The sequence below is a fragment of the Rhododendron vialii genome, chromosome 7a, assembly GCF_030253575.1.
Source record: "Rhododendron vialii isolate Sample 1 chromosome 7a, ASM3025357v1".
Lineage (NCBI taxonomy): Eukaryota > Viridiplantae > Streptophyta > Magnoliopsida > Ericales > Ericaceae > Rhododendron > Rhododendron vialii.
In genome coordinates, this window is record NC_080563.1 from 9,942,008 (window position 1) to 9,967,491 (window position 25,484).

At 37.2% G+C, this 25,484-nt stretch overlaps 3 protein-coding genes across 3 annotated transcripts; 2 read left to right on the forward strand and 1 right to left on the reverse strand.

Moving 5' to 3' along the window:
* The first annotated feature begins 2,711 nt into the window (after window positions 1-2,711).
* On the forward strand, window positions 2,712-4,456 carry LOC131333894 (ethylene-responsive transcription factor ERF061-like). Its single transcript, XM_058368701.1, has one exon. The coding sequence runs from the start codon at window positions 3,159-3,161 to the stop codon at window positions 4,050-4,052; it is 894 nt and encodes a 297-aa protein (XP_058224684.1). The 5' UTR covers window positions 2,712-3,158; the 3' UTR covers window positions 4,053-4,456.
* A 2,064-nt stretch (window positions 4,457-6,520) lies between these two features.
* LOC131334112 (uncharacterized) lies at window positions 6,521-13,923 on the reverse strand. Its single transcript, XM_058368991.1, has 17 exons — window positions 13,761-13,923; window positions 13,423-13,575; window positions 12,691-12,741; window positions 12,423-12,598; window positions 11,897-11,974; window positions 11,693-11,804; window positions 10,968-11,052; window positions 10,821-10,872; window positions 10,673-10,734; window positions 10,479-10,594; window positions 10,246-10,367; window positions 9,970-10,038; window positions 9,793-9,850; window positions 8,821-8,894; window positions 7,653-7,701; window positions 7,474-7,553; window positions 6,521-6,778 (listed from the first exon to the last, which is right to left on the reverse strand). Exons 2-17 carry the CDS (start codon window positions 13,544-13,546, stop codon window positions 6,716-6,718), a joined length of 1,371 nt encoding a protein of 456 aa, XP_058224974.1. The 5' UTR covers window positions 13,547-13,575; window positions 13,761-13,923; the 3' UTR covers window positions 6,521-6,715.
* A 4,503-nt stretch (window positions 13,924-18,426) lies between these two features.
* On the forward strand, window positions 18,427-24,552 carry LOC131332446 (probable polygalacturonase). The gene is made up of 5 exons (XM_058366667.1): window positions 18,427-19,280; window positions 21,656-21,776; window positions 22,388-22,562; window positions 22,993-23,063; window positions 23,813-24,552. The coding sequence occupies exons 1-5, from the start codon at window positions 18,951-18,953 to the stop codon at window positions 24,451-24,453; spliced, it is 1,338 nt and encodes a 445-aa protein (XP_058222650.1). The 5' UTR covers window positions 18,427-18,950; the 3' UTR covers window positions 24,454-24,552.
* The last annotated feature ends 932 nt before the right edge of the window (window positions 24,553-25,484 follow it).

Here is a 25,484-nt window from a genome sequence, read left to right on the forward strand (position 1 = left end):
TTTTCCCTCTCTTTGAAATCTAGAACTCTCTCTCCATCAAGTTCTAGATTATATTTTGAAAATGAAGGTGGCTCGATCGAGAGCCTTGAATTGTACTGCAGGCATGGCTTGATCCTAATTATGTTTTTTTCTCCTAACATGGTTAAGGAGAGACATATGTGTTTGTGCATGGGATGTTTTAGAAGTTTTGGAGATCACTTGAATTACATGGTGTGGCGTCCTTAATTTTTTGTCCATGTTAATTAGGTGGTGGTCATGGTCCATGGAGTACTATAGTACTGTCCGCCGGTTAGGTTACTTTTGAAATTTAAGTGCCTCTTCTTCATATGGCTTGTCATTCCATTTTGTGTCAAGAAGATTTACCAAGAATCTTACTTTAATAATTATATCGTAGATTTAATCGAGTTGACCTTCATTGTGAGTTAGGAATTTGTGGATTTAATTAGATTTGATGTTGTAATTGTGTTTTTTGATCTTGGATTTCGTAGAAGGAATATGGAAGAGACCTTCTACTAAGGGCACCATTAACTTGCTAAGTTAAGGACCTCATGAGTTTGACATTGCTCTCGGTCAAATTTTGATGATCCGAACTGTTCAATGTGTTTAAAAAGTAATTTTAAGAATACATGTGAGAAATTGGCAAAAAATATGACCGGAAAGGGCTTGATTGGAGCAGTTTTTTCATGTGAGTTAGAAATTTGTCAATTTACTTAGATTTGATGTTGTGATTGTGTTTCTTGATCTTGGATTTCGTAGAAGGAATATGGAAGAGGCCCATCTACTAAGGGCGTCATTAACTTGCTAAGTTAAAGACCTCATGAGTTTGACATTGTTCTCGATTAAATTTTGATGATCCAAACCGTTCAATGTGTTTAAAACGTGATTTTAAAGGTACATTTGAGAAATCAGCAAAAAATATAATCGAGAAAGGCTTGATCCAAATAGTTTTTCATAAAAATGCTTTTGGATCATTAAAATTTGATCGAAAAATGGAAAGTCCTTAATGTAACAAGTTAAGAGCGCCCTTAGTAGAATCTTAGTGTGTGTGTGTACATGTGTGTGTGTGTGTATATATATTCACTAACTAGCAAGTTCTTTCGATGAATTGGGAAAACTTTCATACTACTACATAATTGCTCCCTCCGTCTGGATTTAACAGTTTTTTTTGGGAGTTCATGTCATTTTTCTATCAATTATATCTTGTAATTTATAATGTTTTATGTAATTTTAAACATATTGTCTTATAAAACTAATTAAAATTTATCAAACATGATTCATATTGGATATAAAATTCATTACCAATTTAAAGATATAACTTATTTTTTATCCGATTACAATTAAACAATAGACTATTAAATCCGGACGGAAGAAGTATATGTAAGTATTTAGAGATAAAAAATAAAAAAACCAGTTACAACATTCAATGGGAGGAATTGAATGCAAATTTCTTCTAGTATGTCGATTTTAGTGCTCCACTTTTAACCGAAATTATTAATAAAACTTCATATACAAGGTAAAACGTCTGCGTACGAAAGTGAACTGGAAAATTAATTTCCTGCCTTCCCTTCTACGCGGGGAAAGATTGAAAATGTAATGAATGCAAATCTGTAAACCCAAACAATTGGCAGAGACGCGTGTATGGACAAACAAAAAGCTAACCTGACTCTTTTTCTTCTTGCAATTAATCCAAAAAGTTAGCTTTTTGCCCCTCTTAGCTACGGACCAGTGTGACTGATGTGTGGACTGTGCGGGTCCGGGGTCCATACATGAACAAAAGTCAAATTACGTATTTTACACCCCCATTTGACAGAGTCCAATTGGAACTCCTTGAATTTTTTTCGGTTTTCCTCTTCATTATTTTTTTTATCGGAGTTTTCTTTTTCTTTTAGAAAATAATTTTTCACACTCTCTTTTTTTAATTAATGCCAAAATGGAGTACACTCATCAAACAAGAGAGTGTGAAGATCGTTACCATTTTCTTTTCTTTGCGTGTGTGACTCACACTGTTGTCGAACTTGTTTTCGATCTTCTTCGCAGCTTGGTTGGAGAGTTGAATATGCTCATGTCAAGATGATTGATAAACGACTTTTCCTTTAATTCCCTCATGATTTATTTGTTTGTTGTTTAATAGGAGTAGGTTGTTTTCTAGGTTCATGTTTATGTCTTTCATATGAATTTCTATGTAAGTGTCGTTGGATTTAGAATAATGATAATCGTTCTTCTAATAAAAAAGAAAAGAAAAAGAAAACCTCTTAAATCTTTAAAATCGAAATCTTAAAATCCTTTGTTATTTACTAATGGAGTGAAAATACAGTTTATTAATACTATTTTATGGAAGTTTCATGTGGATGCTCATACGATTAATGAGCCCATTTTAGCAGCACTTACCTGTTAAATTTTTTTAAAGTTAATTTAAATAAGCAGGGTTCTTCTTATTGTAGTTCTCTTCCGTTCAAATACTAAAAATAAAAGGGCATTGATAATGTCACTCTCTAATTTTATAATCGCACTCCCCTTTGGGGGTGACATTGTAAATTTAGGGAGTGATATTATAAATTCTCAAAATAAAATACTACAGACAATAAAGAACAAAAATAAAGTTTTGAAAAAAAGTGGAACCTTAAATGGTCCTCTATTGCTGAGATGAGGGCATTTTAGTCCATGCAAACTCCCGTACTTTTGGCCTTCGGGCTATAAATACAACCATGTGGAACAGAACAGAAATTTCAGACCACTTCTCATCCCCAAATCCCCCATTTTTCTCTCACAAAATTCTAATCCTTCTCTCTTCAATTCTTGCTTTCTTCTTCTTCCCATAACCTCTGCTTCTCATACTCTCATCTTTCAACTCTATTCCAACCAATTCATTTCTTGACGCCCAAATCTTACTTCAGTTCTTCACTGTCCCCACTTTTTTCTTCGGATCAGTGAACTTTTTGCCACCAATCATCATCTCTTCTCTTTAGGTTTTCTCTGGCTTTAGGCAATCAATCGTCAATCATTTCGTGTTGATTTTCCATCATCTATATAGCTTTCCGTGTTACAAACTGCAGTGTTCCCTTTTTAGAAGGAAAAAAGGGAGCAATTTTTCATTACCCTGTTTCCTCCTCTGATTCCCCTGTTTCGATTTTCCCGGAAAATCAGAAACATTGCCAAAAATGCAAGAAAACAAAGCACCCTTTACATTCTCCAATGGCCCCAATACTAAACCTTCACTTTCAGAAATCATTTTAACAGGTGGCACAAGCACCTTGGATTCAATCTTCTCATACTGCCCCCAATCGAATCCCACCACCAACCCTGCTCTTGAGCCCTTAGGCTCCTCTGTTTATCTCAGACAAAGAGACTTACTTCAAAAACTCTACAACGAAAGCCGAGCGAATGCCGCGATTTCGCAGATTTCCGTATCGAACCCATTTCAGAACTCTGTATACACAAGCAAGTATAGCAGTCCAATCAAGAAAAAGCTGTACAGGGGAGTGAGGCAGAGGCACTGGGGGAAATGGGTGGCTGAGATCAGACTCCCCCAGAACAGGATGAGGGTTTGGTTGGGAACCTACGACACCGCTGAGGCCGCAGCCTACGCGTACGACCGCGCGGCGTACAAGCTCCGCGGCGAATACGCCCGGTTGAACTTCCCGAATCTTCTGGACGCGGCGGAGTTGGGGTTTGGGGATTGTAAGAGGCTGAGTGCTTTGAGGACTGCAGTGGATGCCAAGATTCAAGCAATATGCCAGAAGATGAAGACAGAGAAGGGTAAAAAGAAAGGGAAGAAAATTGGGCATTGTGGGGGTAGGAATGGAAATACTGGTGATGAAGCAGCAGTGAAGGTTGATTCGTCTGCTTTGGTTGGTGCTGACTACAGTTGGAGTAGTGGAATGGTATCACCAACTGTCTCTGAAGATGGGGTTTGGAAGGGGGAGGGCTCGCCGGACTCTGTTTCCGGCAGGTGTCCGGTGGCGGTGGTGGAATCGGAGGAGTCCGAAGGCTGCTCGCTGGCACACATGCCGTCGTTCGATCCGGAGTTGATTTGGCAAGTTCTAGCTAATTAGAGCTTCTTCATTTTCACACTAATTCTGGGATGGGTCTAAAACACACTCAAAAAGTGGTAAAATGTGAATTGTAATTTTGGTGATGAGGTATTGACAGTTGCTCTTTGTCAAATGTGGTTTCTGGGAAATTTGGGTACTTCTTTTTGGTGTCTATAGGGTAGGGGTGTAATCGGTTCGGTTGTTCGTCATTTTTACAACCGAATCGAGCACTTGTTTTTGTTTGGACGGTTCTATAGTATTAGGATAATTTAGGTTGCCTTTGGCCCTTGTTTTAGTATGGAGGCATTCAGAAGGCTGTTAGAAGTTGTTTCCTCACTAGTTATGAGCATAATGTTTTTTTTTTAACAGCAAAATATTAGGTTTCAAGTTATGAGCATAATGTTAACTGCATATTTCCATGTTAATTTACAATATGTCAGTGCTTGCTACTGAATTTAGGCTTAGTAATGTATTAACGCTCATGTGGTTCGGTAGCAATCCAATTACTAGATTTTTTGTTTTTTATTTTTTTGATAACACAATGCCGGATCAACTTGTTTGTTTCTCGACTAATATTTAAAGACCTATTCCATCCATTATAGTAGAATTAGTATCTATCTCAGTTGTTGAGATCTTGAGGTTTTACGATCCGTCGACAGATTTTAGGATGAATTAAGACCTCAATTTACAAACCTAGACCGGTTATAGATAGATCTCTAGCTAAACTAGGCTACAAGAGGTCCACTGCTATGATAGCAATAAGTAGGAAATACCGTTTAAAAAAAGACTAGAATCCTTAATCTCGTATCACTTTCAAATTCAGGTCAAAATATTTCTCACTTGGAAAAATCCAGCTTTAACTTGGGAAGTAGGTGTTCATACCCATCGTTGAAATTTCACCATTGCACTATGGAAAATGGGGGAAAATGATTTTCATACTCTCCTTTCAACCATTCACATTCCCTTTTTTATTTATATTCACATGAATTTACAATATTAGCTTTAAATGTGTGAAAAAATGTACTGTATTGAATAAAGAGCAAGATAGTAAATTTAAGTGGATAAAAACAAAAAAATGAGTGTAAATTGTAAAAATGAAAGTGTGAAAATCAATTCCCACCATTACCTCATTATCATTGCACTACTGCATCATTCTCGATAAGCTTCAAGAAAAATACACGTTTTGAAAATTCATGAAAACCAATCCATGCCACATCTCTCTACCCATCCCTAAATGTTTCTTGGTGATGCAGTGGTGATCCTCATCCTGCTGTCAATATAACCACACATACACGTATAGCATATACAATTACATAATATATATACATAGGGCACGTTTGATTGCCGAATTATTTTTCAAAAGATTGGATAAGATGAGATTAAGATTGGAAATAAAGGGGACAAGTGGCATCTACAGAATAATAGATAAGATTATATTGATACTGAGATTAGTTATACTGTATTCGGTTAGAGGCATAACGATGACGGAAATTATTTTCACCCGTTGGATGTGGAGGATAATAATTGGGAGAAGGGGACTAGCTAATATTGCCCCTCACCCTGCTATTAGTTAATCCCCTGAATGATAGTCCACTCTTGTCCAATCCGGCCTTAATCCCGTGTGCAAACAAACACCGGATTATGGAAAAAGTGGAAACATGTGGACTTGCCCTTTAATCACTATCCTTAGTCCCACCTCTCCTGTCCCACCATTCAAACACGCAAAAAGCAGGTCCTTTCACACTATCCATCTCTTTGATAGAACGCAATACAATGCAATTCACAACTAAAAAGGACTAACACATCGTACGTTGTTTCGTTGCTGCACCACAATGGTTCGTAATTGATACGAAAAAAATACCGCAACAAAGATACCATAAAGCCATATGATTATACTCACTGGCCACCGCCACCCTCATTACGAAAAACAAAAGCGAACACAACACAATAGTTCATAACTAACGCAGCAACAAAAGTCTCGTAACTGTTATTAGGGTGTGAAGGCATGTACCACAGATTCGTACTTCATATACTATGAACCCTTCGTTAGTTTCATCGGTATGTTGCTAAACTTCATCAATTGGTGTAAGAATTCTACGGAAGAACATATCATGCATAAGGCCATCCACTGTCTACGCAGCCTTGCCATTGTTTTTTGAGGTGATTTTTGTACCTTCCATTCTGACGGAAGCAAATAAGGACTAGCTATCACACTAAGTCACGACCTCTATGATGAAAGTTTCCCATTTCCCTTCAAAATGCATGATTTGAAAGCATTCAATCAAGCTCTGAAGATGGCATCCTTAGAATTGCTATTGCTACAAGTGTACAGCTTCCAAGGACCTGTCATATTCCTAAATCCTACCCTTCTTTCCAGTAGAATCAATTGCTTTTGAAGTCTTGGATGACAAATACCTAACGGGTTCGTGTCTTGTTCCTGTTCCTTTATTGATGGTGCAATCAGAGTTGGTAAATCACACATCAAATGCTGCTAACAAATTCCAATTCATGATTTAAATGTAGTGTCTGGAGACTTGAATCGTTGCCATAATCTAAATGACTCCCGAGATTCTCTTCGATTCTACTGGATTGATTGAGACATAGCTTCACACCCACATAAATAAAAGCAGACTCCAGACATTTCTCACTTACATACAAAGCTCAGAGACCAGATGAAATAAAGCCTACCAGCTCAGTGAATTTTTTGACTCCTGAAGTTTAGCATTGTATGAACTTTCTATCTCCTCCTGAAATTTTCATAAATAACTTACATCAACGCTGTTGCTTCTGCTATGAAATGGCATGTTTAAAGTGAAAAATAGAGGAAGAAGCATAAAGATGCAATGTAGTTTGAGTTTGAGTTGAAGGAACTCAAACAGGATGAACAACCAAATCTATTACTGTTTTTCTTGATAAAGAAAATGCGAGGGAGGTCACTTTCTTCAATCAAAGACTGAAGAGCATGGCATCTCTTCTCCGATGTAAAGACAACTGTGCACCTGTGCTGGCGGAATGAGGTCTCTCTAAACCTAATGATTTACATATGAGCTAATAAGATAGCATAACAAGGAAATGTAGTGGCAGAAAGTCAGAAGTGGAATGGATGGAAGATGGGGAAGTTGTTTTGAGCCTCCGCGCTTAGTGTGGCCATGTGTAATGCGAGGACCAGTTATTGTATCAGTAGGAAGGAGTGGATTGATTGACTTTGAAAGTGCCACAAGGACACATTTAAGGCTGTTGGTATGTGTTGGAGTGAAGAAAACCAATTGAGCAGTTGGATCAATTTATCTGACCTCTAATGGCAGTCAAATTGAGGTAACTGGCTTGCTTTTACCCAGAAAGAAGATATTATATGGGCAAAGTTGGCAGAGGTGGTTCTAAATTACCTCAAAAACACTGAAGAACAGCGGATACCGTAAAATTACGAATGATGGAAACACACCTTGCATGATTTCAAGAGAGGCTGCAGGAAATATGATCTGAAATATCTGACTGATTTTCCAAGTGATGTTTTATCCCATTCTGTTCATCAGCAAACAACATAACATATTCCAACTCATCACCACTATGGATTTGAATATGTTGAAAAGTATAAGCCTGCTGAAATTAAAGTTGGCTTACCATCATTGCCATCTGATCTCATAACTCCCATGTTAAGTTCGCCCAGAAGCTGCAGATTTGACAAAAGCAAGCAGGAACTACTTAGAAACAACAGAACTAGTTTAAAACCAAACCAGGATGCATTCATCCTGCACCACCTTTACACGTAGGGTGAGTTGAAAGTTTGTTTATATACTCTATCAACAAGATCTTTGATGCGATACACGGGCAAGATCTTTGTTTACAGTGACGGGATTACATACAAGGCTGCAAAACTCTGTGATGGTCTGGGGCCTGTTAACAGCTCTTACCCTATATGTGTACACTACTACACTGTACAGTAAAGTAGATGACTAATCACAACACTGTATCAGGTGAACTTTGCTGATAAAAAAGATAATGAATTGGAGTTTGGAAGTAATAAAGGGTACTATCATAACAAAATAGCCTGTATGCAGGGCAAAGAAATTTTAAATTCTGAAAATGAATCAATATCTAGGTACCATAATACTTTGGTAGGATCCTCAGGAATTTTAGTAGCTTGGGATGTTTTCGAAAGACACTTTTACGATCTCACTTCCGTTTTCACTCATGCTCATGAATGCACATTATGTGACTAAAATCATTTCTGGACAAAATAACGAAAACAATTCCTTGGCTGTGTTGCACCTAAACTCCCTAACTGATTGTGAAGCTGAACTTTTAAACATGCATCATCAGGGGTAAAACATCAATTTAGGATGTTAAAACAGAACAGACAAGCAAGGATACTGAAGACTCCACTGGATGGTAAGTCATGTAAAATGTTTAACACCCTCCCAAAAAAGAACTACTAGATAAATATCTAAAATAAAAAACCAAAACAAGAGCCAAAGATTCTTTTTGAGAACAAGATCCAGAAAAAGGCAGGGAGATACAGGGGAAGACGAAATCACTTCATTGGAGAAGAAACACCGAACACCACTGCTTATGATTTTGATGAATAAAAAAACTAAACAATGAAATAAGACGAAATCAACAGTCAATGTAGGGACTCTGGTTTCTTTTAAGTGTAAGCAGTTCTATTCTCCGGTAAAAGGAAACTGCTGTGGCAGATACACTGAAAATGAGGAACTATACAGTTCAAGCGAAGTGCAATAGATCACCAACAAAGCTACATTGATCAGCAAAGATACTGGTATATGTATACCTTGGCAAGGGTTGGTACAGTTGTAGGATCAAATTCTTCACAACAATCTGGGTCTATGGGAACGCATACACGACCTGGAAAAAAGGTAAGGAGATTAATGACAGAACATGTACAAAGAAGCTCCCATCCATGATGCCGGACAGTAAACAACGAGATAGAGAAAGAACTCAAGGTATCCCTACGTATTAGGACCCCTAGACATGCAATACAGTAAGTGATAAAATCACTAAAATGTAAACAAGCACTCAAGGTTCACGAGACAAGAAGCTGAAAGATTTAAACTTTCAAAATGAAGTATACTTGACAGAACATGCATGACGATTCATGGCTACATCACAGGTTCCACAATTTGCGATTAAACTAATATATCATTTCTACAACACACAGTCTATACTATTCTCGCCTTATTCTATAGTCTATACCAGGCTGTGGTACCATATAAGCTCACTAAACTTCTTGCTTCCATTTTTATGTTAACCAGCTTCACGAAGTACAGAAGCCAACCAAACTCCCAAATTTCAAACAGAAAGTCAAGAAGTTAATCTCTGTTGAGTTACCCAAAAAGTCACCTCAACAGGTATATCGTATTCAAACCTTTCCGAAGGTTAATCCCCACAAAAAGGAACATTCGGATGCATTGATAGTAAATAGACCAATTTAATCAATTCATTGATCCAGTCATTTATTTCCAGCATCACCCATCAATGCAAGGCCTTAAGTCATTCACCCGACCTATTTGAATGAATAGAGCTTGTATCGAAATGAATTGTATGATTAGAATGGAGAATCTGAGGATTCAACGACTGAAATATTAAAATTACAATTCCTGTAATGAAACAACATTCCCTTCTTTTTGCTTTTCTCATGCATTAATTTTCTTTTCTTTTTATCTTCAATAAGCAGCTATTCTCAAGCATTATATCAAATACGTCAGGCCCATATCTATCAGTATCACTACTGATGGTTACAAACCTGTTTTTGGGTGAATGCAGAATGGTGCCTTCAACAAATGATTCATATGTTTTGAAACCTGAGATGTATCCAATAAGTTCCACATAAACAACTAAATATACAGGAACAATATATCACCAACCCACGCACAGTAACAATTCTGTAAAGAATTAGAGGAAGAGGAAATGTTTAACAAACCTCCATATCAAGCCTGGGATAAGCATAAGAGAACACAATCTCTTCAACACACCTACCAAGCCCTAGTACCTATACATGGAAGTGGATAGAACAAATCATTTTTTAGAACTACAACCACAACACTGGTGCTAAATTGCTCTGTCACAACTTTGGCCGTAATAATCCTCGCGAATAACACAAAACATAACAGATTATCTACCATAAACTTGCAAAGGTGTTCAGCGCAAAGTCCATTTTCCAGATAAGGATTGTCATACTGAGAAAGTCCCTTTGTACCTTTTTACTCCGCGAGTGCAGCGTTTTTTTTAGTGTCCCCCATCGAGCAATGTTAATGTCTTCTTTGGAAATAGAGGTACGCCTGCTTTCCTGCCATTTTCCCCGAAGCTCCGACGTAGCAGCTGCAAACATAACTTCTAATTATGCATTCTAATGGTTGCACGAACTAATATACGATGCCTTTCTTGAGAACTATTGACATCAATGACAAAATCTGGTACAATGTCACGTACTTTCATCAGGTATCATCTCCAGGATCTTCTCAAATCTCTCCTCATGCGAAAACAATTTTTGACTACAAAGTAGTTTCCCCTCAAAGAATTTTTGTAAAACCTCACTGTATGATCTCCTGCAGAGATTGACTGAAACTTGGTGAGCAATCGTAAAATTACAAAGAGAAGACCAACAATATAGAGTGACAACTTACGCAAGGAAAGGGTGAAGTGCATGACCCGTTAGAGTAACCTTTTTTTGACTATTTTCATTGCCCTGAACCAGAAATACGATAAGTTTCGACTGCACGTCGCACTATGAACAATTTGCCAAAGCACTTATTCAATTCAACAATAGCAAACCTTATACACACGAAAATAATCAGCAATAGCTGCCCTCTGCTCGTTATTTAACCTGGGAATTGATGGCAGAAGATAACAAGCCATCAAAAGTCATAATAAAGAGAGGATAAATGGGACTTTCACTTTCCAACTATTTGAGGAACTTACCTTCTTGCTTTCCCATCACAAACCCAACAATGGACACCGCGTCGGCCACTGTACACCCACAAAATGTGATTGAACCCAAAGTCGTCTGCATTAGAAATCAATAGAAGTCCTCTAAGCCAGAATAACAATGCAGCAAATAGTATAAACTAGATTATAAATACACATGCATACATGCATATACAAGTGCTAAATAGTTGTACTTACAACTATACTAGTGGTTTGCCTTAGTCAAAACTCAAATGTGAAAATTTTCAAGCAACCCCCAAGGCACAAGACTTCACGAAAAGAAAGTTTCAGACCAGAAGATAATGTCACAGCAATATGATAATAGTATCCTTTGTAAGGACATCGACTATCCATCAAGTGATAAGCACGACGGAGCATTTTCCTCCATGTAAAAGCTTCAATAATTGAAAATACAAAAAAGTGCTTTAAAAATGTAAAAGCAATAAAGTAAATGCAAAAGATACGAATTGATACAAATGCAGCATGATGTATGAACAGTCCATCATGTGGTGAACACCACAGCAGCGTCAGATAACAAGTTCAAGCTTCAAAATGACAGTTAAATACATGAATTCATCTCTGTGAAAGATAAAAATCCTCAGCAATTCACTCGCTGACAACTGTTACAGATTTTTATGTTGTGGCATGTAGATCCTTCAAGAGATAACCAGCTAAACTTTTGTAAGAATGCTGAGACTAGAAGGGCAAAATGATCAAACCTCTGAGACCAGAATCTATCACTTTAATAGCAACTGTCATTAACGGCCAGCAGTCCAAACATACATCAGCTCCTGAGCAGCAATATCTAACATCATCGTAATCAGTTATATCCTGGGTGGGACATGTAATGCAAGCGTGTCAAGGAATGAAAAATTGTATCCCTGTTAACTAGGGTGCAACTCTTCAGAATATGATTCACTTACTACATCAAAAACAAGCTCCCTCTCCACTGGAGTAAAACCATTATCACCAGCTTGGGCATAAGCATGTCTCTTTGCAGGCTGCAGAACCCAAAAATATGAAGAATTACCATATGAGCAAGTATGGTGATACGGTGAAGAACTATAATTGGACACGGGAAAATGAATTCTAGAGCATAATTGGAAAGTAATCAATAGCTGAAAACACCATGACTCAGGGCAATTCCAAGGTCAGGCATATCATCAATCGCTTGACCTGGTTACTTCACCCATCATGGAAGCAACAAGCAAATATAAACAAGCAGATCAGTTGACATTCCTCATGCTGAGAAACAACGAGCTACGTGTAAAAATGCTTATCATACATACGTAACTGAGAGAACCTTATAAACTGCATCAAAATCAGCTGATAAAATATCTTTACTAGCAAGCATAAAACAACAGCACATGCAGGAGTACAATTCCCAAAACAGTAAATCGGTATGAATTAAGCTTGAGCTGATGCAAAAATGAAGTAGGCAAATCTTACATCCACATTGTACACAGGCCCAATATCAATCTTAAATGGACACTTCTCGTTGATAGATTTTTCCATATCAGATGCACTGTTGAAAGACTGGAAGCGCAGATATATGTCGTTATCCAACGTGAAAGAGAATTCTCTCCGTCCAAAGTATGACTGGTCACATCCAGGATGCTTTCCATCTATAGACATATGATTGTCAAATAAAAATATATTAACATAAGGATACATAAGTACAAGAAAGAGAAGGGACCGAAACACGAATTTGGGTTACCATTTCCATAAGACATCCATCTAAATATATCATGATGTGGAAAAAGCTTCCCTGCCGCACAAAAAAAAAAAAAGAAGAGAAAAGGTTTAACCTTCTACAATCGAAAGAAACAAATTACTAAATTATCATAAATGTAACAAACTCAGATCCATCTTGAAACATCACTTTGGTCACTATCAGCAGTAGGCGTAATTTCAAAACTAATGAAGCTACAAGTTCACATTTCCTCGCAGATATAAGATCCTAATCCAAGCAACTTGTGAAATTCCCAGACCTAACAACCATATCAATGCACTAATAAAATTCCATTGTACACCCATTACAATATTACTCGATTCTTTCTTTCATAAAATATATCTATTATAACATTCACTGGCCTACCAGAGAGGGGCAGATAGTTACTAATTCACGATTAACTTGGTCAGCAAACGGATAGCCAAAAAGCCTCAATGACAACAAATGTGCCTACATATTAAGAGGACAATGGACAACAAAAATCATTTCCAGCAGGATCTTCTAAAGAGTCCTGTTAGGCAATAAATGGCGACTCTTTTTTCTACTCAACTTTTTCAAGGCCGTTTGGTGGCTTTCAAACCTATCACTATACCATTTTTTTCCCCAAAAGAACCAAACACTATACCACAATATTATGCTTTACTGTGTATTTGCCCATTGAGTGCTTCAAATGAAGGTTTTACTCAAATCTAAGTCAAATTCTTTATGAGCAATTACCATAGTAAACTTTGAGGTAATCCGCGCTGAATCCATCCGGAACGGCATTTTCTTGCGGAGGTTCTGGCTCACACCCGTCAATTAGCATGTCGTCTCTTCCGTTCCCAGCTTCTTCTCCCGTCATTCTTCGAGTTCTAAATCTTTCGAACAAATCTGCAGTATCATTTCATCGGTTAAAAAAATGAAACGATCCTCAGAAGATTACAAATACGAAGATGAAATACCAAGCAAAACAGTAGATAAAAACTTGTCTTTGAAGACTAATCGATCTCCAGTGCTTATAGGAAACCCCAACCTAAACAACGATTATGTATGTAAACGCACGCAAGCATGAATACCTTACGCAGTGTCAATTACCGACGGATCGAAGGATGATATTTGCGATGTGCTTGAACTCGCGAGACCTGGTGAAAGCTCGTTGCGTCTAGGGCTATAACTGAGACGGGCGAAAATTGGGGGGAAATGCTCCAGCGGAGCCTGGTTTTGGCGGGAAAATATTTTGGCGTGGCGCCTATTTCTTACGCGGATCAAAAAAAAAAAAAAAAACTACTTATTTACAAATTTCAAACTTAAAAATAGTAAGTTTATTGAAATAAATAAATATAAAATATGGATTTAATTTTATAGATCACAATAAAATCTGTTAAACCTTAAAAATATATATATTATTTTCATAAATTCATCATTTTTAAAACTTAAAAATAAATCTTTATTTTTTTAAATCTTTATTTTGGAATGTGAAAGGGGCCTTGCTATACCCTGGATTCAATGGAAATCACCCCAACACCCCCATCCTTTAAAATCCTGTTCTCAACTCTTCATAGTTGGTGACATGGTAGTGTGATCTAAGTCACGTAATTTGTGTGTAGGTGTGCGAACATGAAAGCGTCTTTAAAACATAGTATAAATTATAAAAAAATTCGAGAACAAGGATTGAGAGTCACGGAGTCAGGGGACAAGTGGTAGTGGTAACCATCACAACGATTTCAAAAAATGCTATTGATGTACTAAAAATTTATTTTTATTTTCAAATTATATGACTTACTACCACTAGATGTTTTATTATTTTATGTTATACATAAGTCTTTAATCATCTAGTTTACTGTATTATTTTCAAAATAGGGGTAAAAAAAATAGTCCAACGTGCTTCCACATAGCGGCCCCGGGCTTTCACAGAACAAGATAAAAGTGAACTTGAGTTTATTAGAGCATGTACACCAAGCTAGGTAAACATGCAATTTTAGCTATTTTAACTAAGAAAAGAGACAAAATACATATGAGAAAAAACCTCTCTACCTATACAGAGGAACTATTCATTCGGTTTCCAAATTTATTTTTTTTCCCCTCTCTCTCTCTCCACAACGAAGAAAGGCTGGGTTTGGTGTTCTTGAAATCAATCGATTGAAACAGAGGTCTGGCAATATGGGTTTATCTCGCCGAAATCGATCTGGGTTCGGCGAAGAAACAAAGAAAAGCTAGGTCTGCTGATTTGGGTTTCTCTTCGAACGAAGAAAGGCTGGGTTTCTATCTCTACTATTTGAGAGAATCAAGCATTCAACGAAGAAAGGCTTGGGTCCGGACCGTCCGGTTCCGATTCCGGCGACCTCGATCGCGATCTCAGATTTGCAGTATATATGGTTTACAGTATATATAATATATATGAACGTGTAATATATATATATATATATATATATATATATATATCGGGGTGGTTAAATGGACAACTATTTAGACACCTAAAAAAACGCTCCAAATCTCAATTACATAGTTTCTGATCAATTTTTTATGATCCGAACCGTTCAATGTGTGCAGAATATGATTTTAAGGGTGCACGCGAGAAACTAGCAAAAAAAAAATTACCGGGAAGTGCTTGTTTTAAGCAGTTTTAATTGAACCGTTCATTAAATCTAAGCTAAAAATTACTCAGATCAAGCTCTCTTTGGTCTCTTTTTTTTGCTAATTTCTCACGGATAGTCTTAAAATCACGTTCTGATCACATTAAGCGGCTCGAATCATCAAAATTTGATCGAAAATTATGAGGTATTTTTTTAGGTGTCTAAATAGTTGTTCATTGAACCGGCCTGTGTGTATATATATATACTATGTCTGTATTATTTTCTAGTAATATTTAATTGATAGAGGGAAAATTATATTATAATGAAGCTGCTGCGTGTTGAAGGAAAAAATGGAGAGGTAAAGTAGAAATCATACCTTTTTGAGTAGGTATTTTACCTAGTGTTGGTGTACATGCTCTTACGAGCTCAATATTTTTAAGCATTCCAAATTTCAAAATTTGAATACCAATTTCAGATTTTTATGCGAAAACATTGGACAAAACAAGAGAGTTCACAACTTTATCTTCTGGTTAATAGATTAATCGGTCTTATATTGACTATGCCCATTTCAATGGTTACAAAGGAGCATGCATTTTAAATTATGAAAATTGTGAAGACTAGATTGAGCAATAAGATGAAGGATGATTTTTTAGCAAGTTTATTGATTATGTAAATGTAAATTGAGAACACATTGCTAGGATTCAATTATCAATAACAACATGAAAGAGCGTTACAATCAAGATGTCTTACTATAACTAGATTAAATTAAAATTATTATTCTTTAGATTGTACGTGCATATAACAAACATCGTTTATTATACTAGATTTTAATACATTATTTTTATTTTTTAAAATCGATAAATACATGTAATATGGTTTGTCTTCTTATTTTTTAGTATGCATTTTTCACCACCACAAAAGGTAAAATTTTAACTACGTACGGTTGAGAGCAGGACATTTTAGAGAATTATGACCCCGTTCATTTTTAGATTTTGGATTTATAGGTAATGAGTGTAGAAATAAATAAAATACTGATTGGAGAGAAATAGAGAGAAAAATAAAAGTAATGATTGGAAAAAAAATAGAATAATGATTAAAATCTAAAATTCAAAATCCTTAGGCTCCGTTCCAGAACTGCAAATAAGTATTTATTTTTTAAGAAGGTAATTTCAAGCTCAAAAATACTTTGTTTACGCAAATAATTTTCTTAGCAATATGGATCTTGTTTGATAGATCTTATCAAGATCTTTTATACAGTGCAAAAAAAAAATTAAAAAAAAATCGTTTACATTATTTTTGAGTTTGAAAATGTGAAATAAGTACTTATTTTTTAAAAAGGTATTCTAGAACGGGACCTTAACGGAACAAGATGTTACGTGACTGGTGGGTAGTGATAAACTACATGTGTTTATCCCGGTTGAATATGAGTCATGAGTCATGACCAAAAAAATTAGATAGGCTCTGTTTGGAATTCATGGAAAGGAAGGGAAATAAAAAGAGAATAAATTGGGAGGAAAAATTTACTATTCATTACACTTGAAAAGTCTTATTTTATTTACTCTTTCTCTTCAAACAAAACAATAGAAGGGGCGCCGCTATTCGCAGCCCTTTATTTTCTCCCATAGCCTGATAAAAAATTTCAATTATACTCGACAGTTGGTTATCGAAAATGAGATATATTTTTAGCATCCAATTATCGAAATACAATATTTTTTTCAACAGCTATTTACCGAAAATGTATGTTCGGCAGTTGTTTACCGAAAATTGAACATATTTTCGACATGTAGTTATCGAAATATAATCTTGTTTTTAACAGCTATTTACCGAAATGTTATGTATGATTTTCAATAATCATTTACCGAAATATAGTGAGCTATGGGAGAAAATAAAGGGCTGAGCAGCGCCCCAATAGAAGAGAATTTTTTAAAATTTTCCTTTGTTTTCGTTCCCTTTCCATAGAGGGAAAATTTCATATTAACACCTGACTTTTTACACAAATCACACATAGACATCTGACCTTAACGAAATATCACATATACAGTTGACGTATTAAAGAATTTATCAATTAAACCCTTATTGTCAATCTTCGTCAAAAAACAAATGGAAAACATGTTTCTCTCTCCAATTTGGCTACCCGTACAAACTTTTTTCATGAATTCTGCATATTTTTTTTGTAGGGCCCATTTTTTGAGTTCTACACATATTACCCGATCCATTGATTAAGTCAAAAATATTTTTTTGAGAATCCTTGCAAAAAATCGGCTCCATTGGATAAAATGTAAGTGTATGATCTAATTGCACAACTTTTTATTCAGAATTGCGCATTAAAATTCTGCATGAAAAGTTGTAAGATTGGATCAAACACTTACATTTATTCCATTGAACTGATTTTTTATAGGGTCATGCAAAAAAAAAAAAAGATTAATGAGCGGATCAGTTCACTTTTCGGTCCCCACAAAAAAAAATGTAATACAAATCTTTTCTTCTGCGTTATTATTTTTCTTTTTTCTTTCTTGCATAGTGCTGAGTTGTTTTTTTTAATTTATTTTTCATCAGAGTAACTAACACTACCCAATGTACCTACATAGATTAGTATTACATAGATTTTTGTGGGTCCCAATTTTGGGTCCCTAAAAATGATCCGATCATTTCATTAGTTTTAAATTATTTTTTGTGTGACTTTGTAAAAAATTTAGCTCAACGGGATAAATGTAAGTATTTGATCTAATCTTACAACTTTTTATTCAAAATTTTAATCCATGATTTTGAATGAAAAGCTATACAATTGGATCATACACTTACATTTATTATATGGAGCTGATTTTTTGCAAGATCGCTTGAATTTTTTTTAGAATTAGTGAACAAATTGGATAGTTTGTACGGGACCCAAAAATGAACCCTACAAAAAATTTGCGCAAAACATGTGAAAAAAAAGTCTGTGTGGATAGCAAAATTGGAGAGAGAAACATGTTTTCCATTAGTTTTTGGATGGAGGTTAACGGTAGGCGTTTAATTGATGAATTTTTTAATATGTTAGGTGTTTATGTAATATTTTGTTAAAATTAGGTGTCCATATGTAATTTATGTGAAAGATCAGGTACTAATATGAAATTTGTCCATACATAGATTCCAAAGCCTTAAAATATAAAAAGAGAGGCCCACGACTCGTGTCGTCTGCTCACATTTCTTTTAACGCTTCAGTGTTACTCCTCCTCCTACTCTACTATTTACAGACAGCAATGCGTGTGAAGTCCGTCTCAGGCTCTCTCTCTCTCTCTCCATATGTGGGCCTGATCCCATGATAACCAGTTTACTTTATTGTTTCTCCATTTCCTGATTGCTTCCCGTTGCAATTTTAATCACCATTGACGCCCCTTTTGGAGCTTTCTCTTTGTACCAGTTCCAGATCTACATTAATTAACTACTGTTCCTCCTTGCCTATTCATTTAGTAGTATTTTGAACCCACCAACTAAGCTCTCTTGTTCTGATAAAAAAAAAACTAAGCTCTCTTGTTCTCACTCGCTCGAAATTATTCTCCCTAAACACCAAATCCACCGACAAAAAAAACCACGCTAATCACCTCCTCCCACTCTCTCTCTCTCTCCAAAACCATCGTCCATTAAAAGTACTTTTTGGACCCTTATCCTTGAACCCATTAGGGTTCATATTATATAATCCTCGGAAAGTGCAAAATGCGTGGGTTAGTTTTCTCAATTATCCTGTGCTTCGCGGCGCACCTGAACTGCGGAGCTTCTGCAGCCGAAGTGGAGACCTGCTCCGGGATAGTGAAAATGAGGGACAGGAACGATGAGATATCGATAGCGGACTTTGGAGGGGTGGGTGACGGGGAAACGATGAATACGGCAGCGTTCAGGGAGGCGGTTTATCGGATAGAGCATCTGAGGCGGAGAGGCGGCACGCTTTTGTACGTGCCTCCTGGGGTGTATTTAACGGGGAGCTTTAATCTCACTAGCCACATGACTCTTTACTTGGCCAGTGGTGCTGTGATCAAAGCTACTCAGGTACTCCAACCTTACTAGGGTGAGGTTGGTTTTGTTAAGATTAACCCAATTGTCTTTGCCTGAAATCTTGTTAGTTTTGCGTCCGATTTTTTTGAATTAATTATCCTTCTTGACTTCTTGTAAGTTGAAAATTACAGATATGTTCGGAAAAGTTTCCTCGAAAATGTCACCGAAAGTGGAATTAAGTAGTATTTGAGGTTCTATGTGCAGGACCCAAATATTAAAGTAAATCTGAATCATTCATTTTCTTTGAGGAAAACTTTTCCTGTACCCTAACATTGCTTTGTATGACTGTATCCTAACATTGCTCTGAAAATTATCACCAAAAGCAAAAAAAATGTTCAAGATAAGTCTTGTTTTTTTCTTTTTCGTTTTATCTAAAGCTTTTTTTCAAGTTCCGGCTATATTTTTGCATTTTTCTGTTTCCTCTGGTGGTGATGAATGATTAATTTCAAAAATTTTGACGAGAAGCTAAATGAATATTTTTTAAACATCAATAATACCAACATTGTTCGAGAGTAAACCGGTTTATTCCAAACCCACCCTTAGAGTATCATATTAATGGATGGTTGCAAGTTGCTCAGCAGTTAGATTTAGCAACAATGCACTAGATTGAGTGCGCATTGAAGAACTATCATGTTTGTGTGAGTTTGACAGGCTCACACATGGGTGCTTCATCCTTGTCTTGGCCAAATACAGAATTTTGTGGAGTTTCATGCTTAGGCAATTTTTGGGTGACGGGAATGAAGCTATAATTGAGCGGTCGTTTTTTTGGGATGCTCGTGCCGATTATTTTTTTCTAGTTCGCTAGCAATAGTATGACACAATGCACATTTATATTGAGTGAGCAATTTAGGTGAGCGGTTGTTCCATTAGATGTCTCAGGAACGAGCCCAATGACCACTCCACTCCTTTCTAACAAAAACCGAAGGGATCTTTAGACCACTAAAGCATATTGTGTTAATGTTTCCTTGCGCAAGAATTGGATTTGGAATGTTAGGCGTTCTTGTGCTTATTTACTGGTCCGGAAGGTATATTGCGATTGGGATTGTGTGAGGGTTGCATTTGCTTTGATCTTTCATGTTCTATACAAAAATACTTGTTCACAATAAGAAAGGTATTGGATATGAAACTCTTGTAGTTGTGGATAACGTGCAACTACATTATTCGTGGACTGGAGTGTGCTAAAAGTGGTGCTTAGTATCTATCTGTGGAACATTTGCGTTTGTCAATTTGTATGGGATATTTGGAAATTAAGGGACAGCCATAACCGCATGGGGGTCCAAGGGATGAATGGGGTGGACCTGGTTGCATGTGATGCAATTATATTAGTGACAACCAGTGGACAGCTATATAGAATAAGAGACATCTTTGTATTATTTTATAATGTGCGGATTCCACAGCCATACCAAAGTGACATTATTGTCTTACTTGCTGCTACTTACAGGGGAATAGGGTCACCTTTTTTTTTTTTTTTTCACTCAATACATGACTAGCCTACCCCTAAGGAGATGGGGAAGGGATACCGCTAAGCGGTTTACAGGTGGGGCAAGCCCAAAGGGCATCAACTATCACACCAAGCACTCGAGCTCCCGGCGAGAATCGAACCCTCACTTTCCATGTGAAAGAGGTGAGGAAGTGCCATTGGGCTACATCCCCGTTGGCCGGGGGAATGGTATCACTAAAGAAGTAAGAAAAATTATTAGAAAGGACAAATAAGAAGGTTTTTATTCTTACTATTAATTTAGATTTCTACCAACAAAAAACAGACAAACTTTTCCATTTCTCATGTCAAACAGTAGATTACCTATGTTACATGAAGTAAATAAATGAAAATTGAAGATAGAAAGACTTTTTTTTTTCCTCTCTCCAAGGGCCAATCCCCATGGGAACGGGGTGCTTTAAAATCCATCCGTCAGTTTTTTTTGGTGCATTTAGTTGTTTAATCCCTTTGGATGATAAAATAAACTGTTCTCATCTAATGACACAAGATCAATGGATTCCAAGAAACGATAATATCTAATTATATTCTCTCTCTCATTGTGCCTTTTTTGGAACTGGGTTTGGTTGTGGGTAAATATTATTTAATGCTCTTGGTTGCACGAGAAGTAATGAATGTTTCCTTAAGCAATCTCGGTGTCAATCGATACACATGCTTGACACTGGAGGTTATGATCTTCGTTCTAAAATTTGTTGTGTTTTGCTGGATTCACTGTGCCATTCGTGCAGTTAGATTGTTGTATGACATCTAACAAGTGTGCCTCTTAGTGAAAAACAGTTTGGAAAAGTTACACGTGGTATAAGTGGGATGGCTTCAGAACTTTTGTTATTACTTTTAGTGGCAACTCCTCACCTTTTTGCCTTTGATGCTTCAGGATACAACAAATTGGCCTTTGATTGATCCCCTGCCTTCATATGGACGAGGGAGGGAGCTTCCTGGAGGAAGATACATGAGCTTTATCCATGGAGATGGGCTTCGTGATGTGATAATTACAGGTCAGAATTAATACAATGGCTCTTATTATCAGATGATGGCTTTCCATGCCTACACCAATTTGTGTTATCCCAAAAACTTTGGACCTACTGTTATACAATGACACAACATGCTAGGTTTTTGAAAACAAATATCAATAGATTTTGATAATTGCCCTACACAACGTGCTAGATTTTTCATCTGTGTGGGTTCTGATTAGTCTGAATGCTTGTTGCTTGTTCATGTTTCTTCTCTCCTCTAAAAAGAACTCGTTAACAATTACAAGGATCTTGTTTTCCCATTCTTCTCATTCAAGGGCCATCATATTTTTTTTTCCTTCATGCTGCAGTATTACAGGTTTTAGTGAAAGATGGCTTTCAGTCTATTAGAACTGTTAAAAACTGCAATACAAGGCTATTGTACATAACTCTACATGGTTGGTCTAGCACTTCTTGAATTGCATTTAATTTCTCATATGCAATCTTTGCCTGGGTGAACAATTTCCAAGACACTGACAATTCTCCCTCATCTCCCCTTTGTGCAACTTACTTCTTTTCTTACCATTTTTTTCCCGTCTTTGTCTACTCTCTCGTCTCTTGTTTTGTTTGGGTTTGATGAAGTGGCCCCCCCTTAGGTGAAAATGGGACTATTGATGGCCAGGGAGACATCTGGTGGAACATGTGGAGGCAGAGAACCCTTCAATTCACCAGACCCAATCTTATTGAGTTCATGAGCTCCCAGAACATCATCATTTCCAACGTCGTTTTTAAGAACTCGCCCTTTTGGAATATTCACCCAGTCTATTGCAGGTAATAATCGAACTGTTATTGTGCTTGAATTATTGTACATTTTGTTGTTGGACTCAATTACTCATAATATGTGCAACCACCTGGTACTCGGCTAGCCTCACATATCTGAAAAAGTGTGGTGTTCGAAACTAGGACTGTGCCTTTATTCCCGGGAACTTACCCTTCAAACTACCCCCACTTGCAATATCTTCTTCATTTTTTCTGTTTTTTCAAATCCATTTTTCACCCCTCATTGATGCCTTAGTATGCTTACTTCACACTTCTAGGCTGCTGAGATGGGACAAGTAGTTGGCCCTTTCTGAATGTTCCTGTTCTTGTTTGGTTGTGGTCCGCCTCCTTGTAATACTTCTTGATATTAGCAGGATTTTTAGCGAAAAAATGCAATGGTAGCACAATTATTTGGTCCAACAATTGAATTTCCTTCTAACAGGAATGTTGTTATTCACCATGTGACGATATTGGCTCCACCAGACTCTCCCAACACGGATGGCATTGATCCGGGTATGCAGTATAATCCAGTTTTACTCTTTCTTTTTTTGGTTCTCATCTACTTGTGAGTTATAATTTCTCAAATGTTAGAGTGCACATTTCATGAACTGAGTCATAAAGTTTAAGCTAACTAGCACACGTGATAATAAGTATTTAGATTTGCCATGTCTTGCTTATGGAAGACGAGTCTCTTTTGGTTTGGGTGGTGGGGAAGGTGAGACTTTGTAATGCACATTAAATTACTTGAATGGTTCATAATAAATGCTGCTTCGTAACCCTCAGGATTGGTGCAGTGCACCTGGCAACTAGGGGCCTCAGGAAGCCTTTGGTCTGAGGTTCGACTCTCACCTGCGTGCTTTCCATTCTTGTGTTGGGCCAATCCTTACAGATTTCGTCCCAACTTTAATTTAGCCCCTTCTAGTGGACGGTTGGATGGTCTCCCGGATTAGTCCATTCATTGGACCTGATAGTGAATTATAAGAAATGATTTATGCTGCTCTGTTCTCCCACCATTCCCCGCCACTGTGACTTTAGGAAAGTATTTGTGCATAAAGGGGACATTAAGATTATCAGGATCATCTTGATTGATGAGGAGGATGGATTATTATGGTAATCTTTGTCTCAGTGGATAAAATTAGATTCTTCATGTCAGTTTGGTCAGTTGATCTGTTGGTGCTGGGTTCTTCTTGTTTAATTAGGAGTCTTTTTTCTCTCCCTGTTATGAAATTTTAACCCCATTTATTCCCCCGTAATCGAGACAGATTCAAGCAGCAACGTATGCATTGAGGACTCCTACATTTCAACTGGAGATGACCTTGTGGCAGTGAAGAGCGGGTGGGACGAGTACGGAATCGCTTACAACCGGCCCAGCACTGACATCACCATCCGACGGATAACTGGTTCTTCCCCTTTCTCCGGAATTGCAGTCGGAAGTGAAACATCAGGCGGAATAGAAAACATTTTAGCAGAGCACATAAACCTTTCCAACATGGGAGTCGGCATCCACTTGAAAACAAACATCGGCAGAGGCGGCTTCATTAAAAACATTACAGTCTCCGATGTGTACATGGAAAATGTGCGGAAAGGGATAAAGATTGCGGGTGATGTTGGTGACCACCCTGACGATAAGTATGACCTGAATGCTCTTCCCGTGATGAAAGATGTCGCGATTCGAAACGTGTGGGGGAAGAAGGTCCTGGAGGCGGGTTTGATACGCGGGTTGAAGGATTCCCCGTTCTCTGGGGTTTGTCTCACTAACATTAGCCTTGCTGTCGTAGTAGGAGAGAGAACCCCTCCATGGCAGTGCTCTGATGTCAGTGGTGGTGCCATGGACGTCAGCCCGTTGCCATGTGCAGAATTGTCCAGCACCAGTCAGAGTGGTGCGTGTTCCGTTCCTTCTTGAGATAGGTATGATTTTATAACAATGTCCACTGAGTAATGAAGACCCAGTTTTTCTCTCTACTAGAGAAATGAACTATAAAGTGGAGTAATTGTTTTGATCTGCCTATCTTTTACTAGTAGTACTAACTTTTGGTCTGGAACCTCCTTGAATTGGGAAGCCGCGGTAAGTAGAAAGTCTCGATATTTTCAGACGACACCGCTACTGATACATACACCGATCACACCCCTCATGTGCGGTGAATGTGCCTCACATGCACATGAGAGGTGGGTGTTTCGTTCACTTGTAGGATAACTCCGCTAGTTTTTGGGGTTCGAATCATATAAGTTGCTTTAGCCCTTTTCTCACAAAACTCGAGTCGTATTACTCTCTAATTTATTTTTATTTTTATTTTTTTAATATACACAAGGAAGACGATATATCATTTGTAACAAACACAAGGAACTCCGGACTGTAAAACAAGTTATATCATACATGTTCTCCCATTGTTCTTGATTTTGTTTGATAGAGAAGAATGGAACAGAACCCCTTATGAGCCTACCAAAAAGGATGTTGCATTAGGTGTGGAGAAAATGTGAACCCAATTGTGGGGTATCCATTATCTTGAGCCTGATACTTGGCATTTATTTTTTTTCAGACCATCTGATTTATATTAAAATAAAATCATATTACAACTAGAAGAAAAGTAAAATATAACAAAAGTAACAAAATAAAATACAAGTAAAAGCGGTATCAAATTAGTTTCAGTGTCGGACCCCATCAATTCACTCAAGAAGGTGGGTGGGAAAGATCATGGTATGCACCGTGCGCCATGCATGCCCTTTCCTACCATAGGTCGAAAGATCAACGCCATCATTGTTGCTGTTGGGAAGCTCAACAAAAGCTAGATCTTAAAATGCTTTGCTAGATCTGGAGTTTGGACTGCATCCCATTTGTTCTTTATTGTTCTATTGGGTTTTGTGGCCTTTAAGGTGTTGGGCTTTGGCTCTTGGAGTTTGTTCTTTGATTGGTATCTTGCCAATTAAGAATTTGGA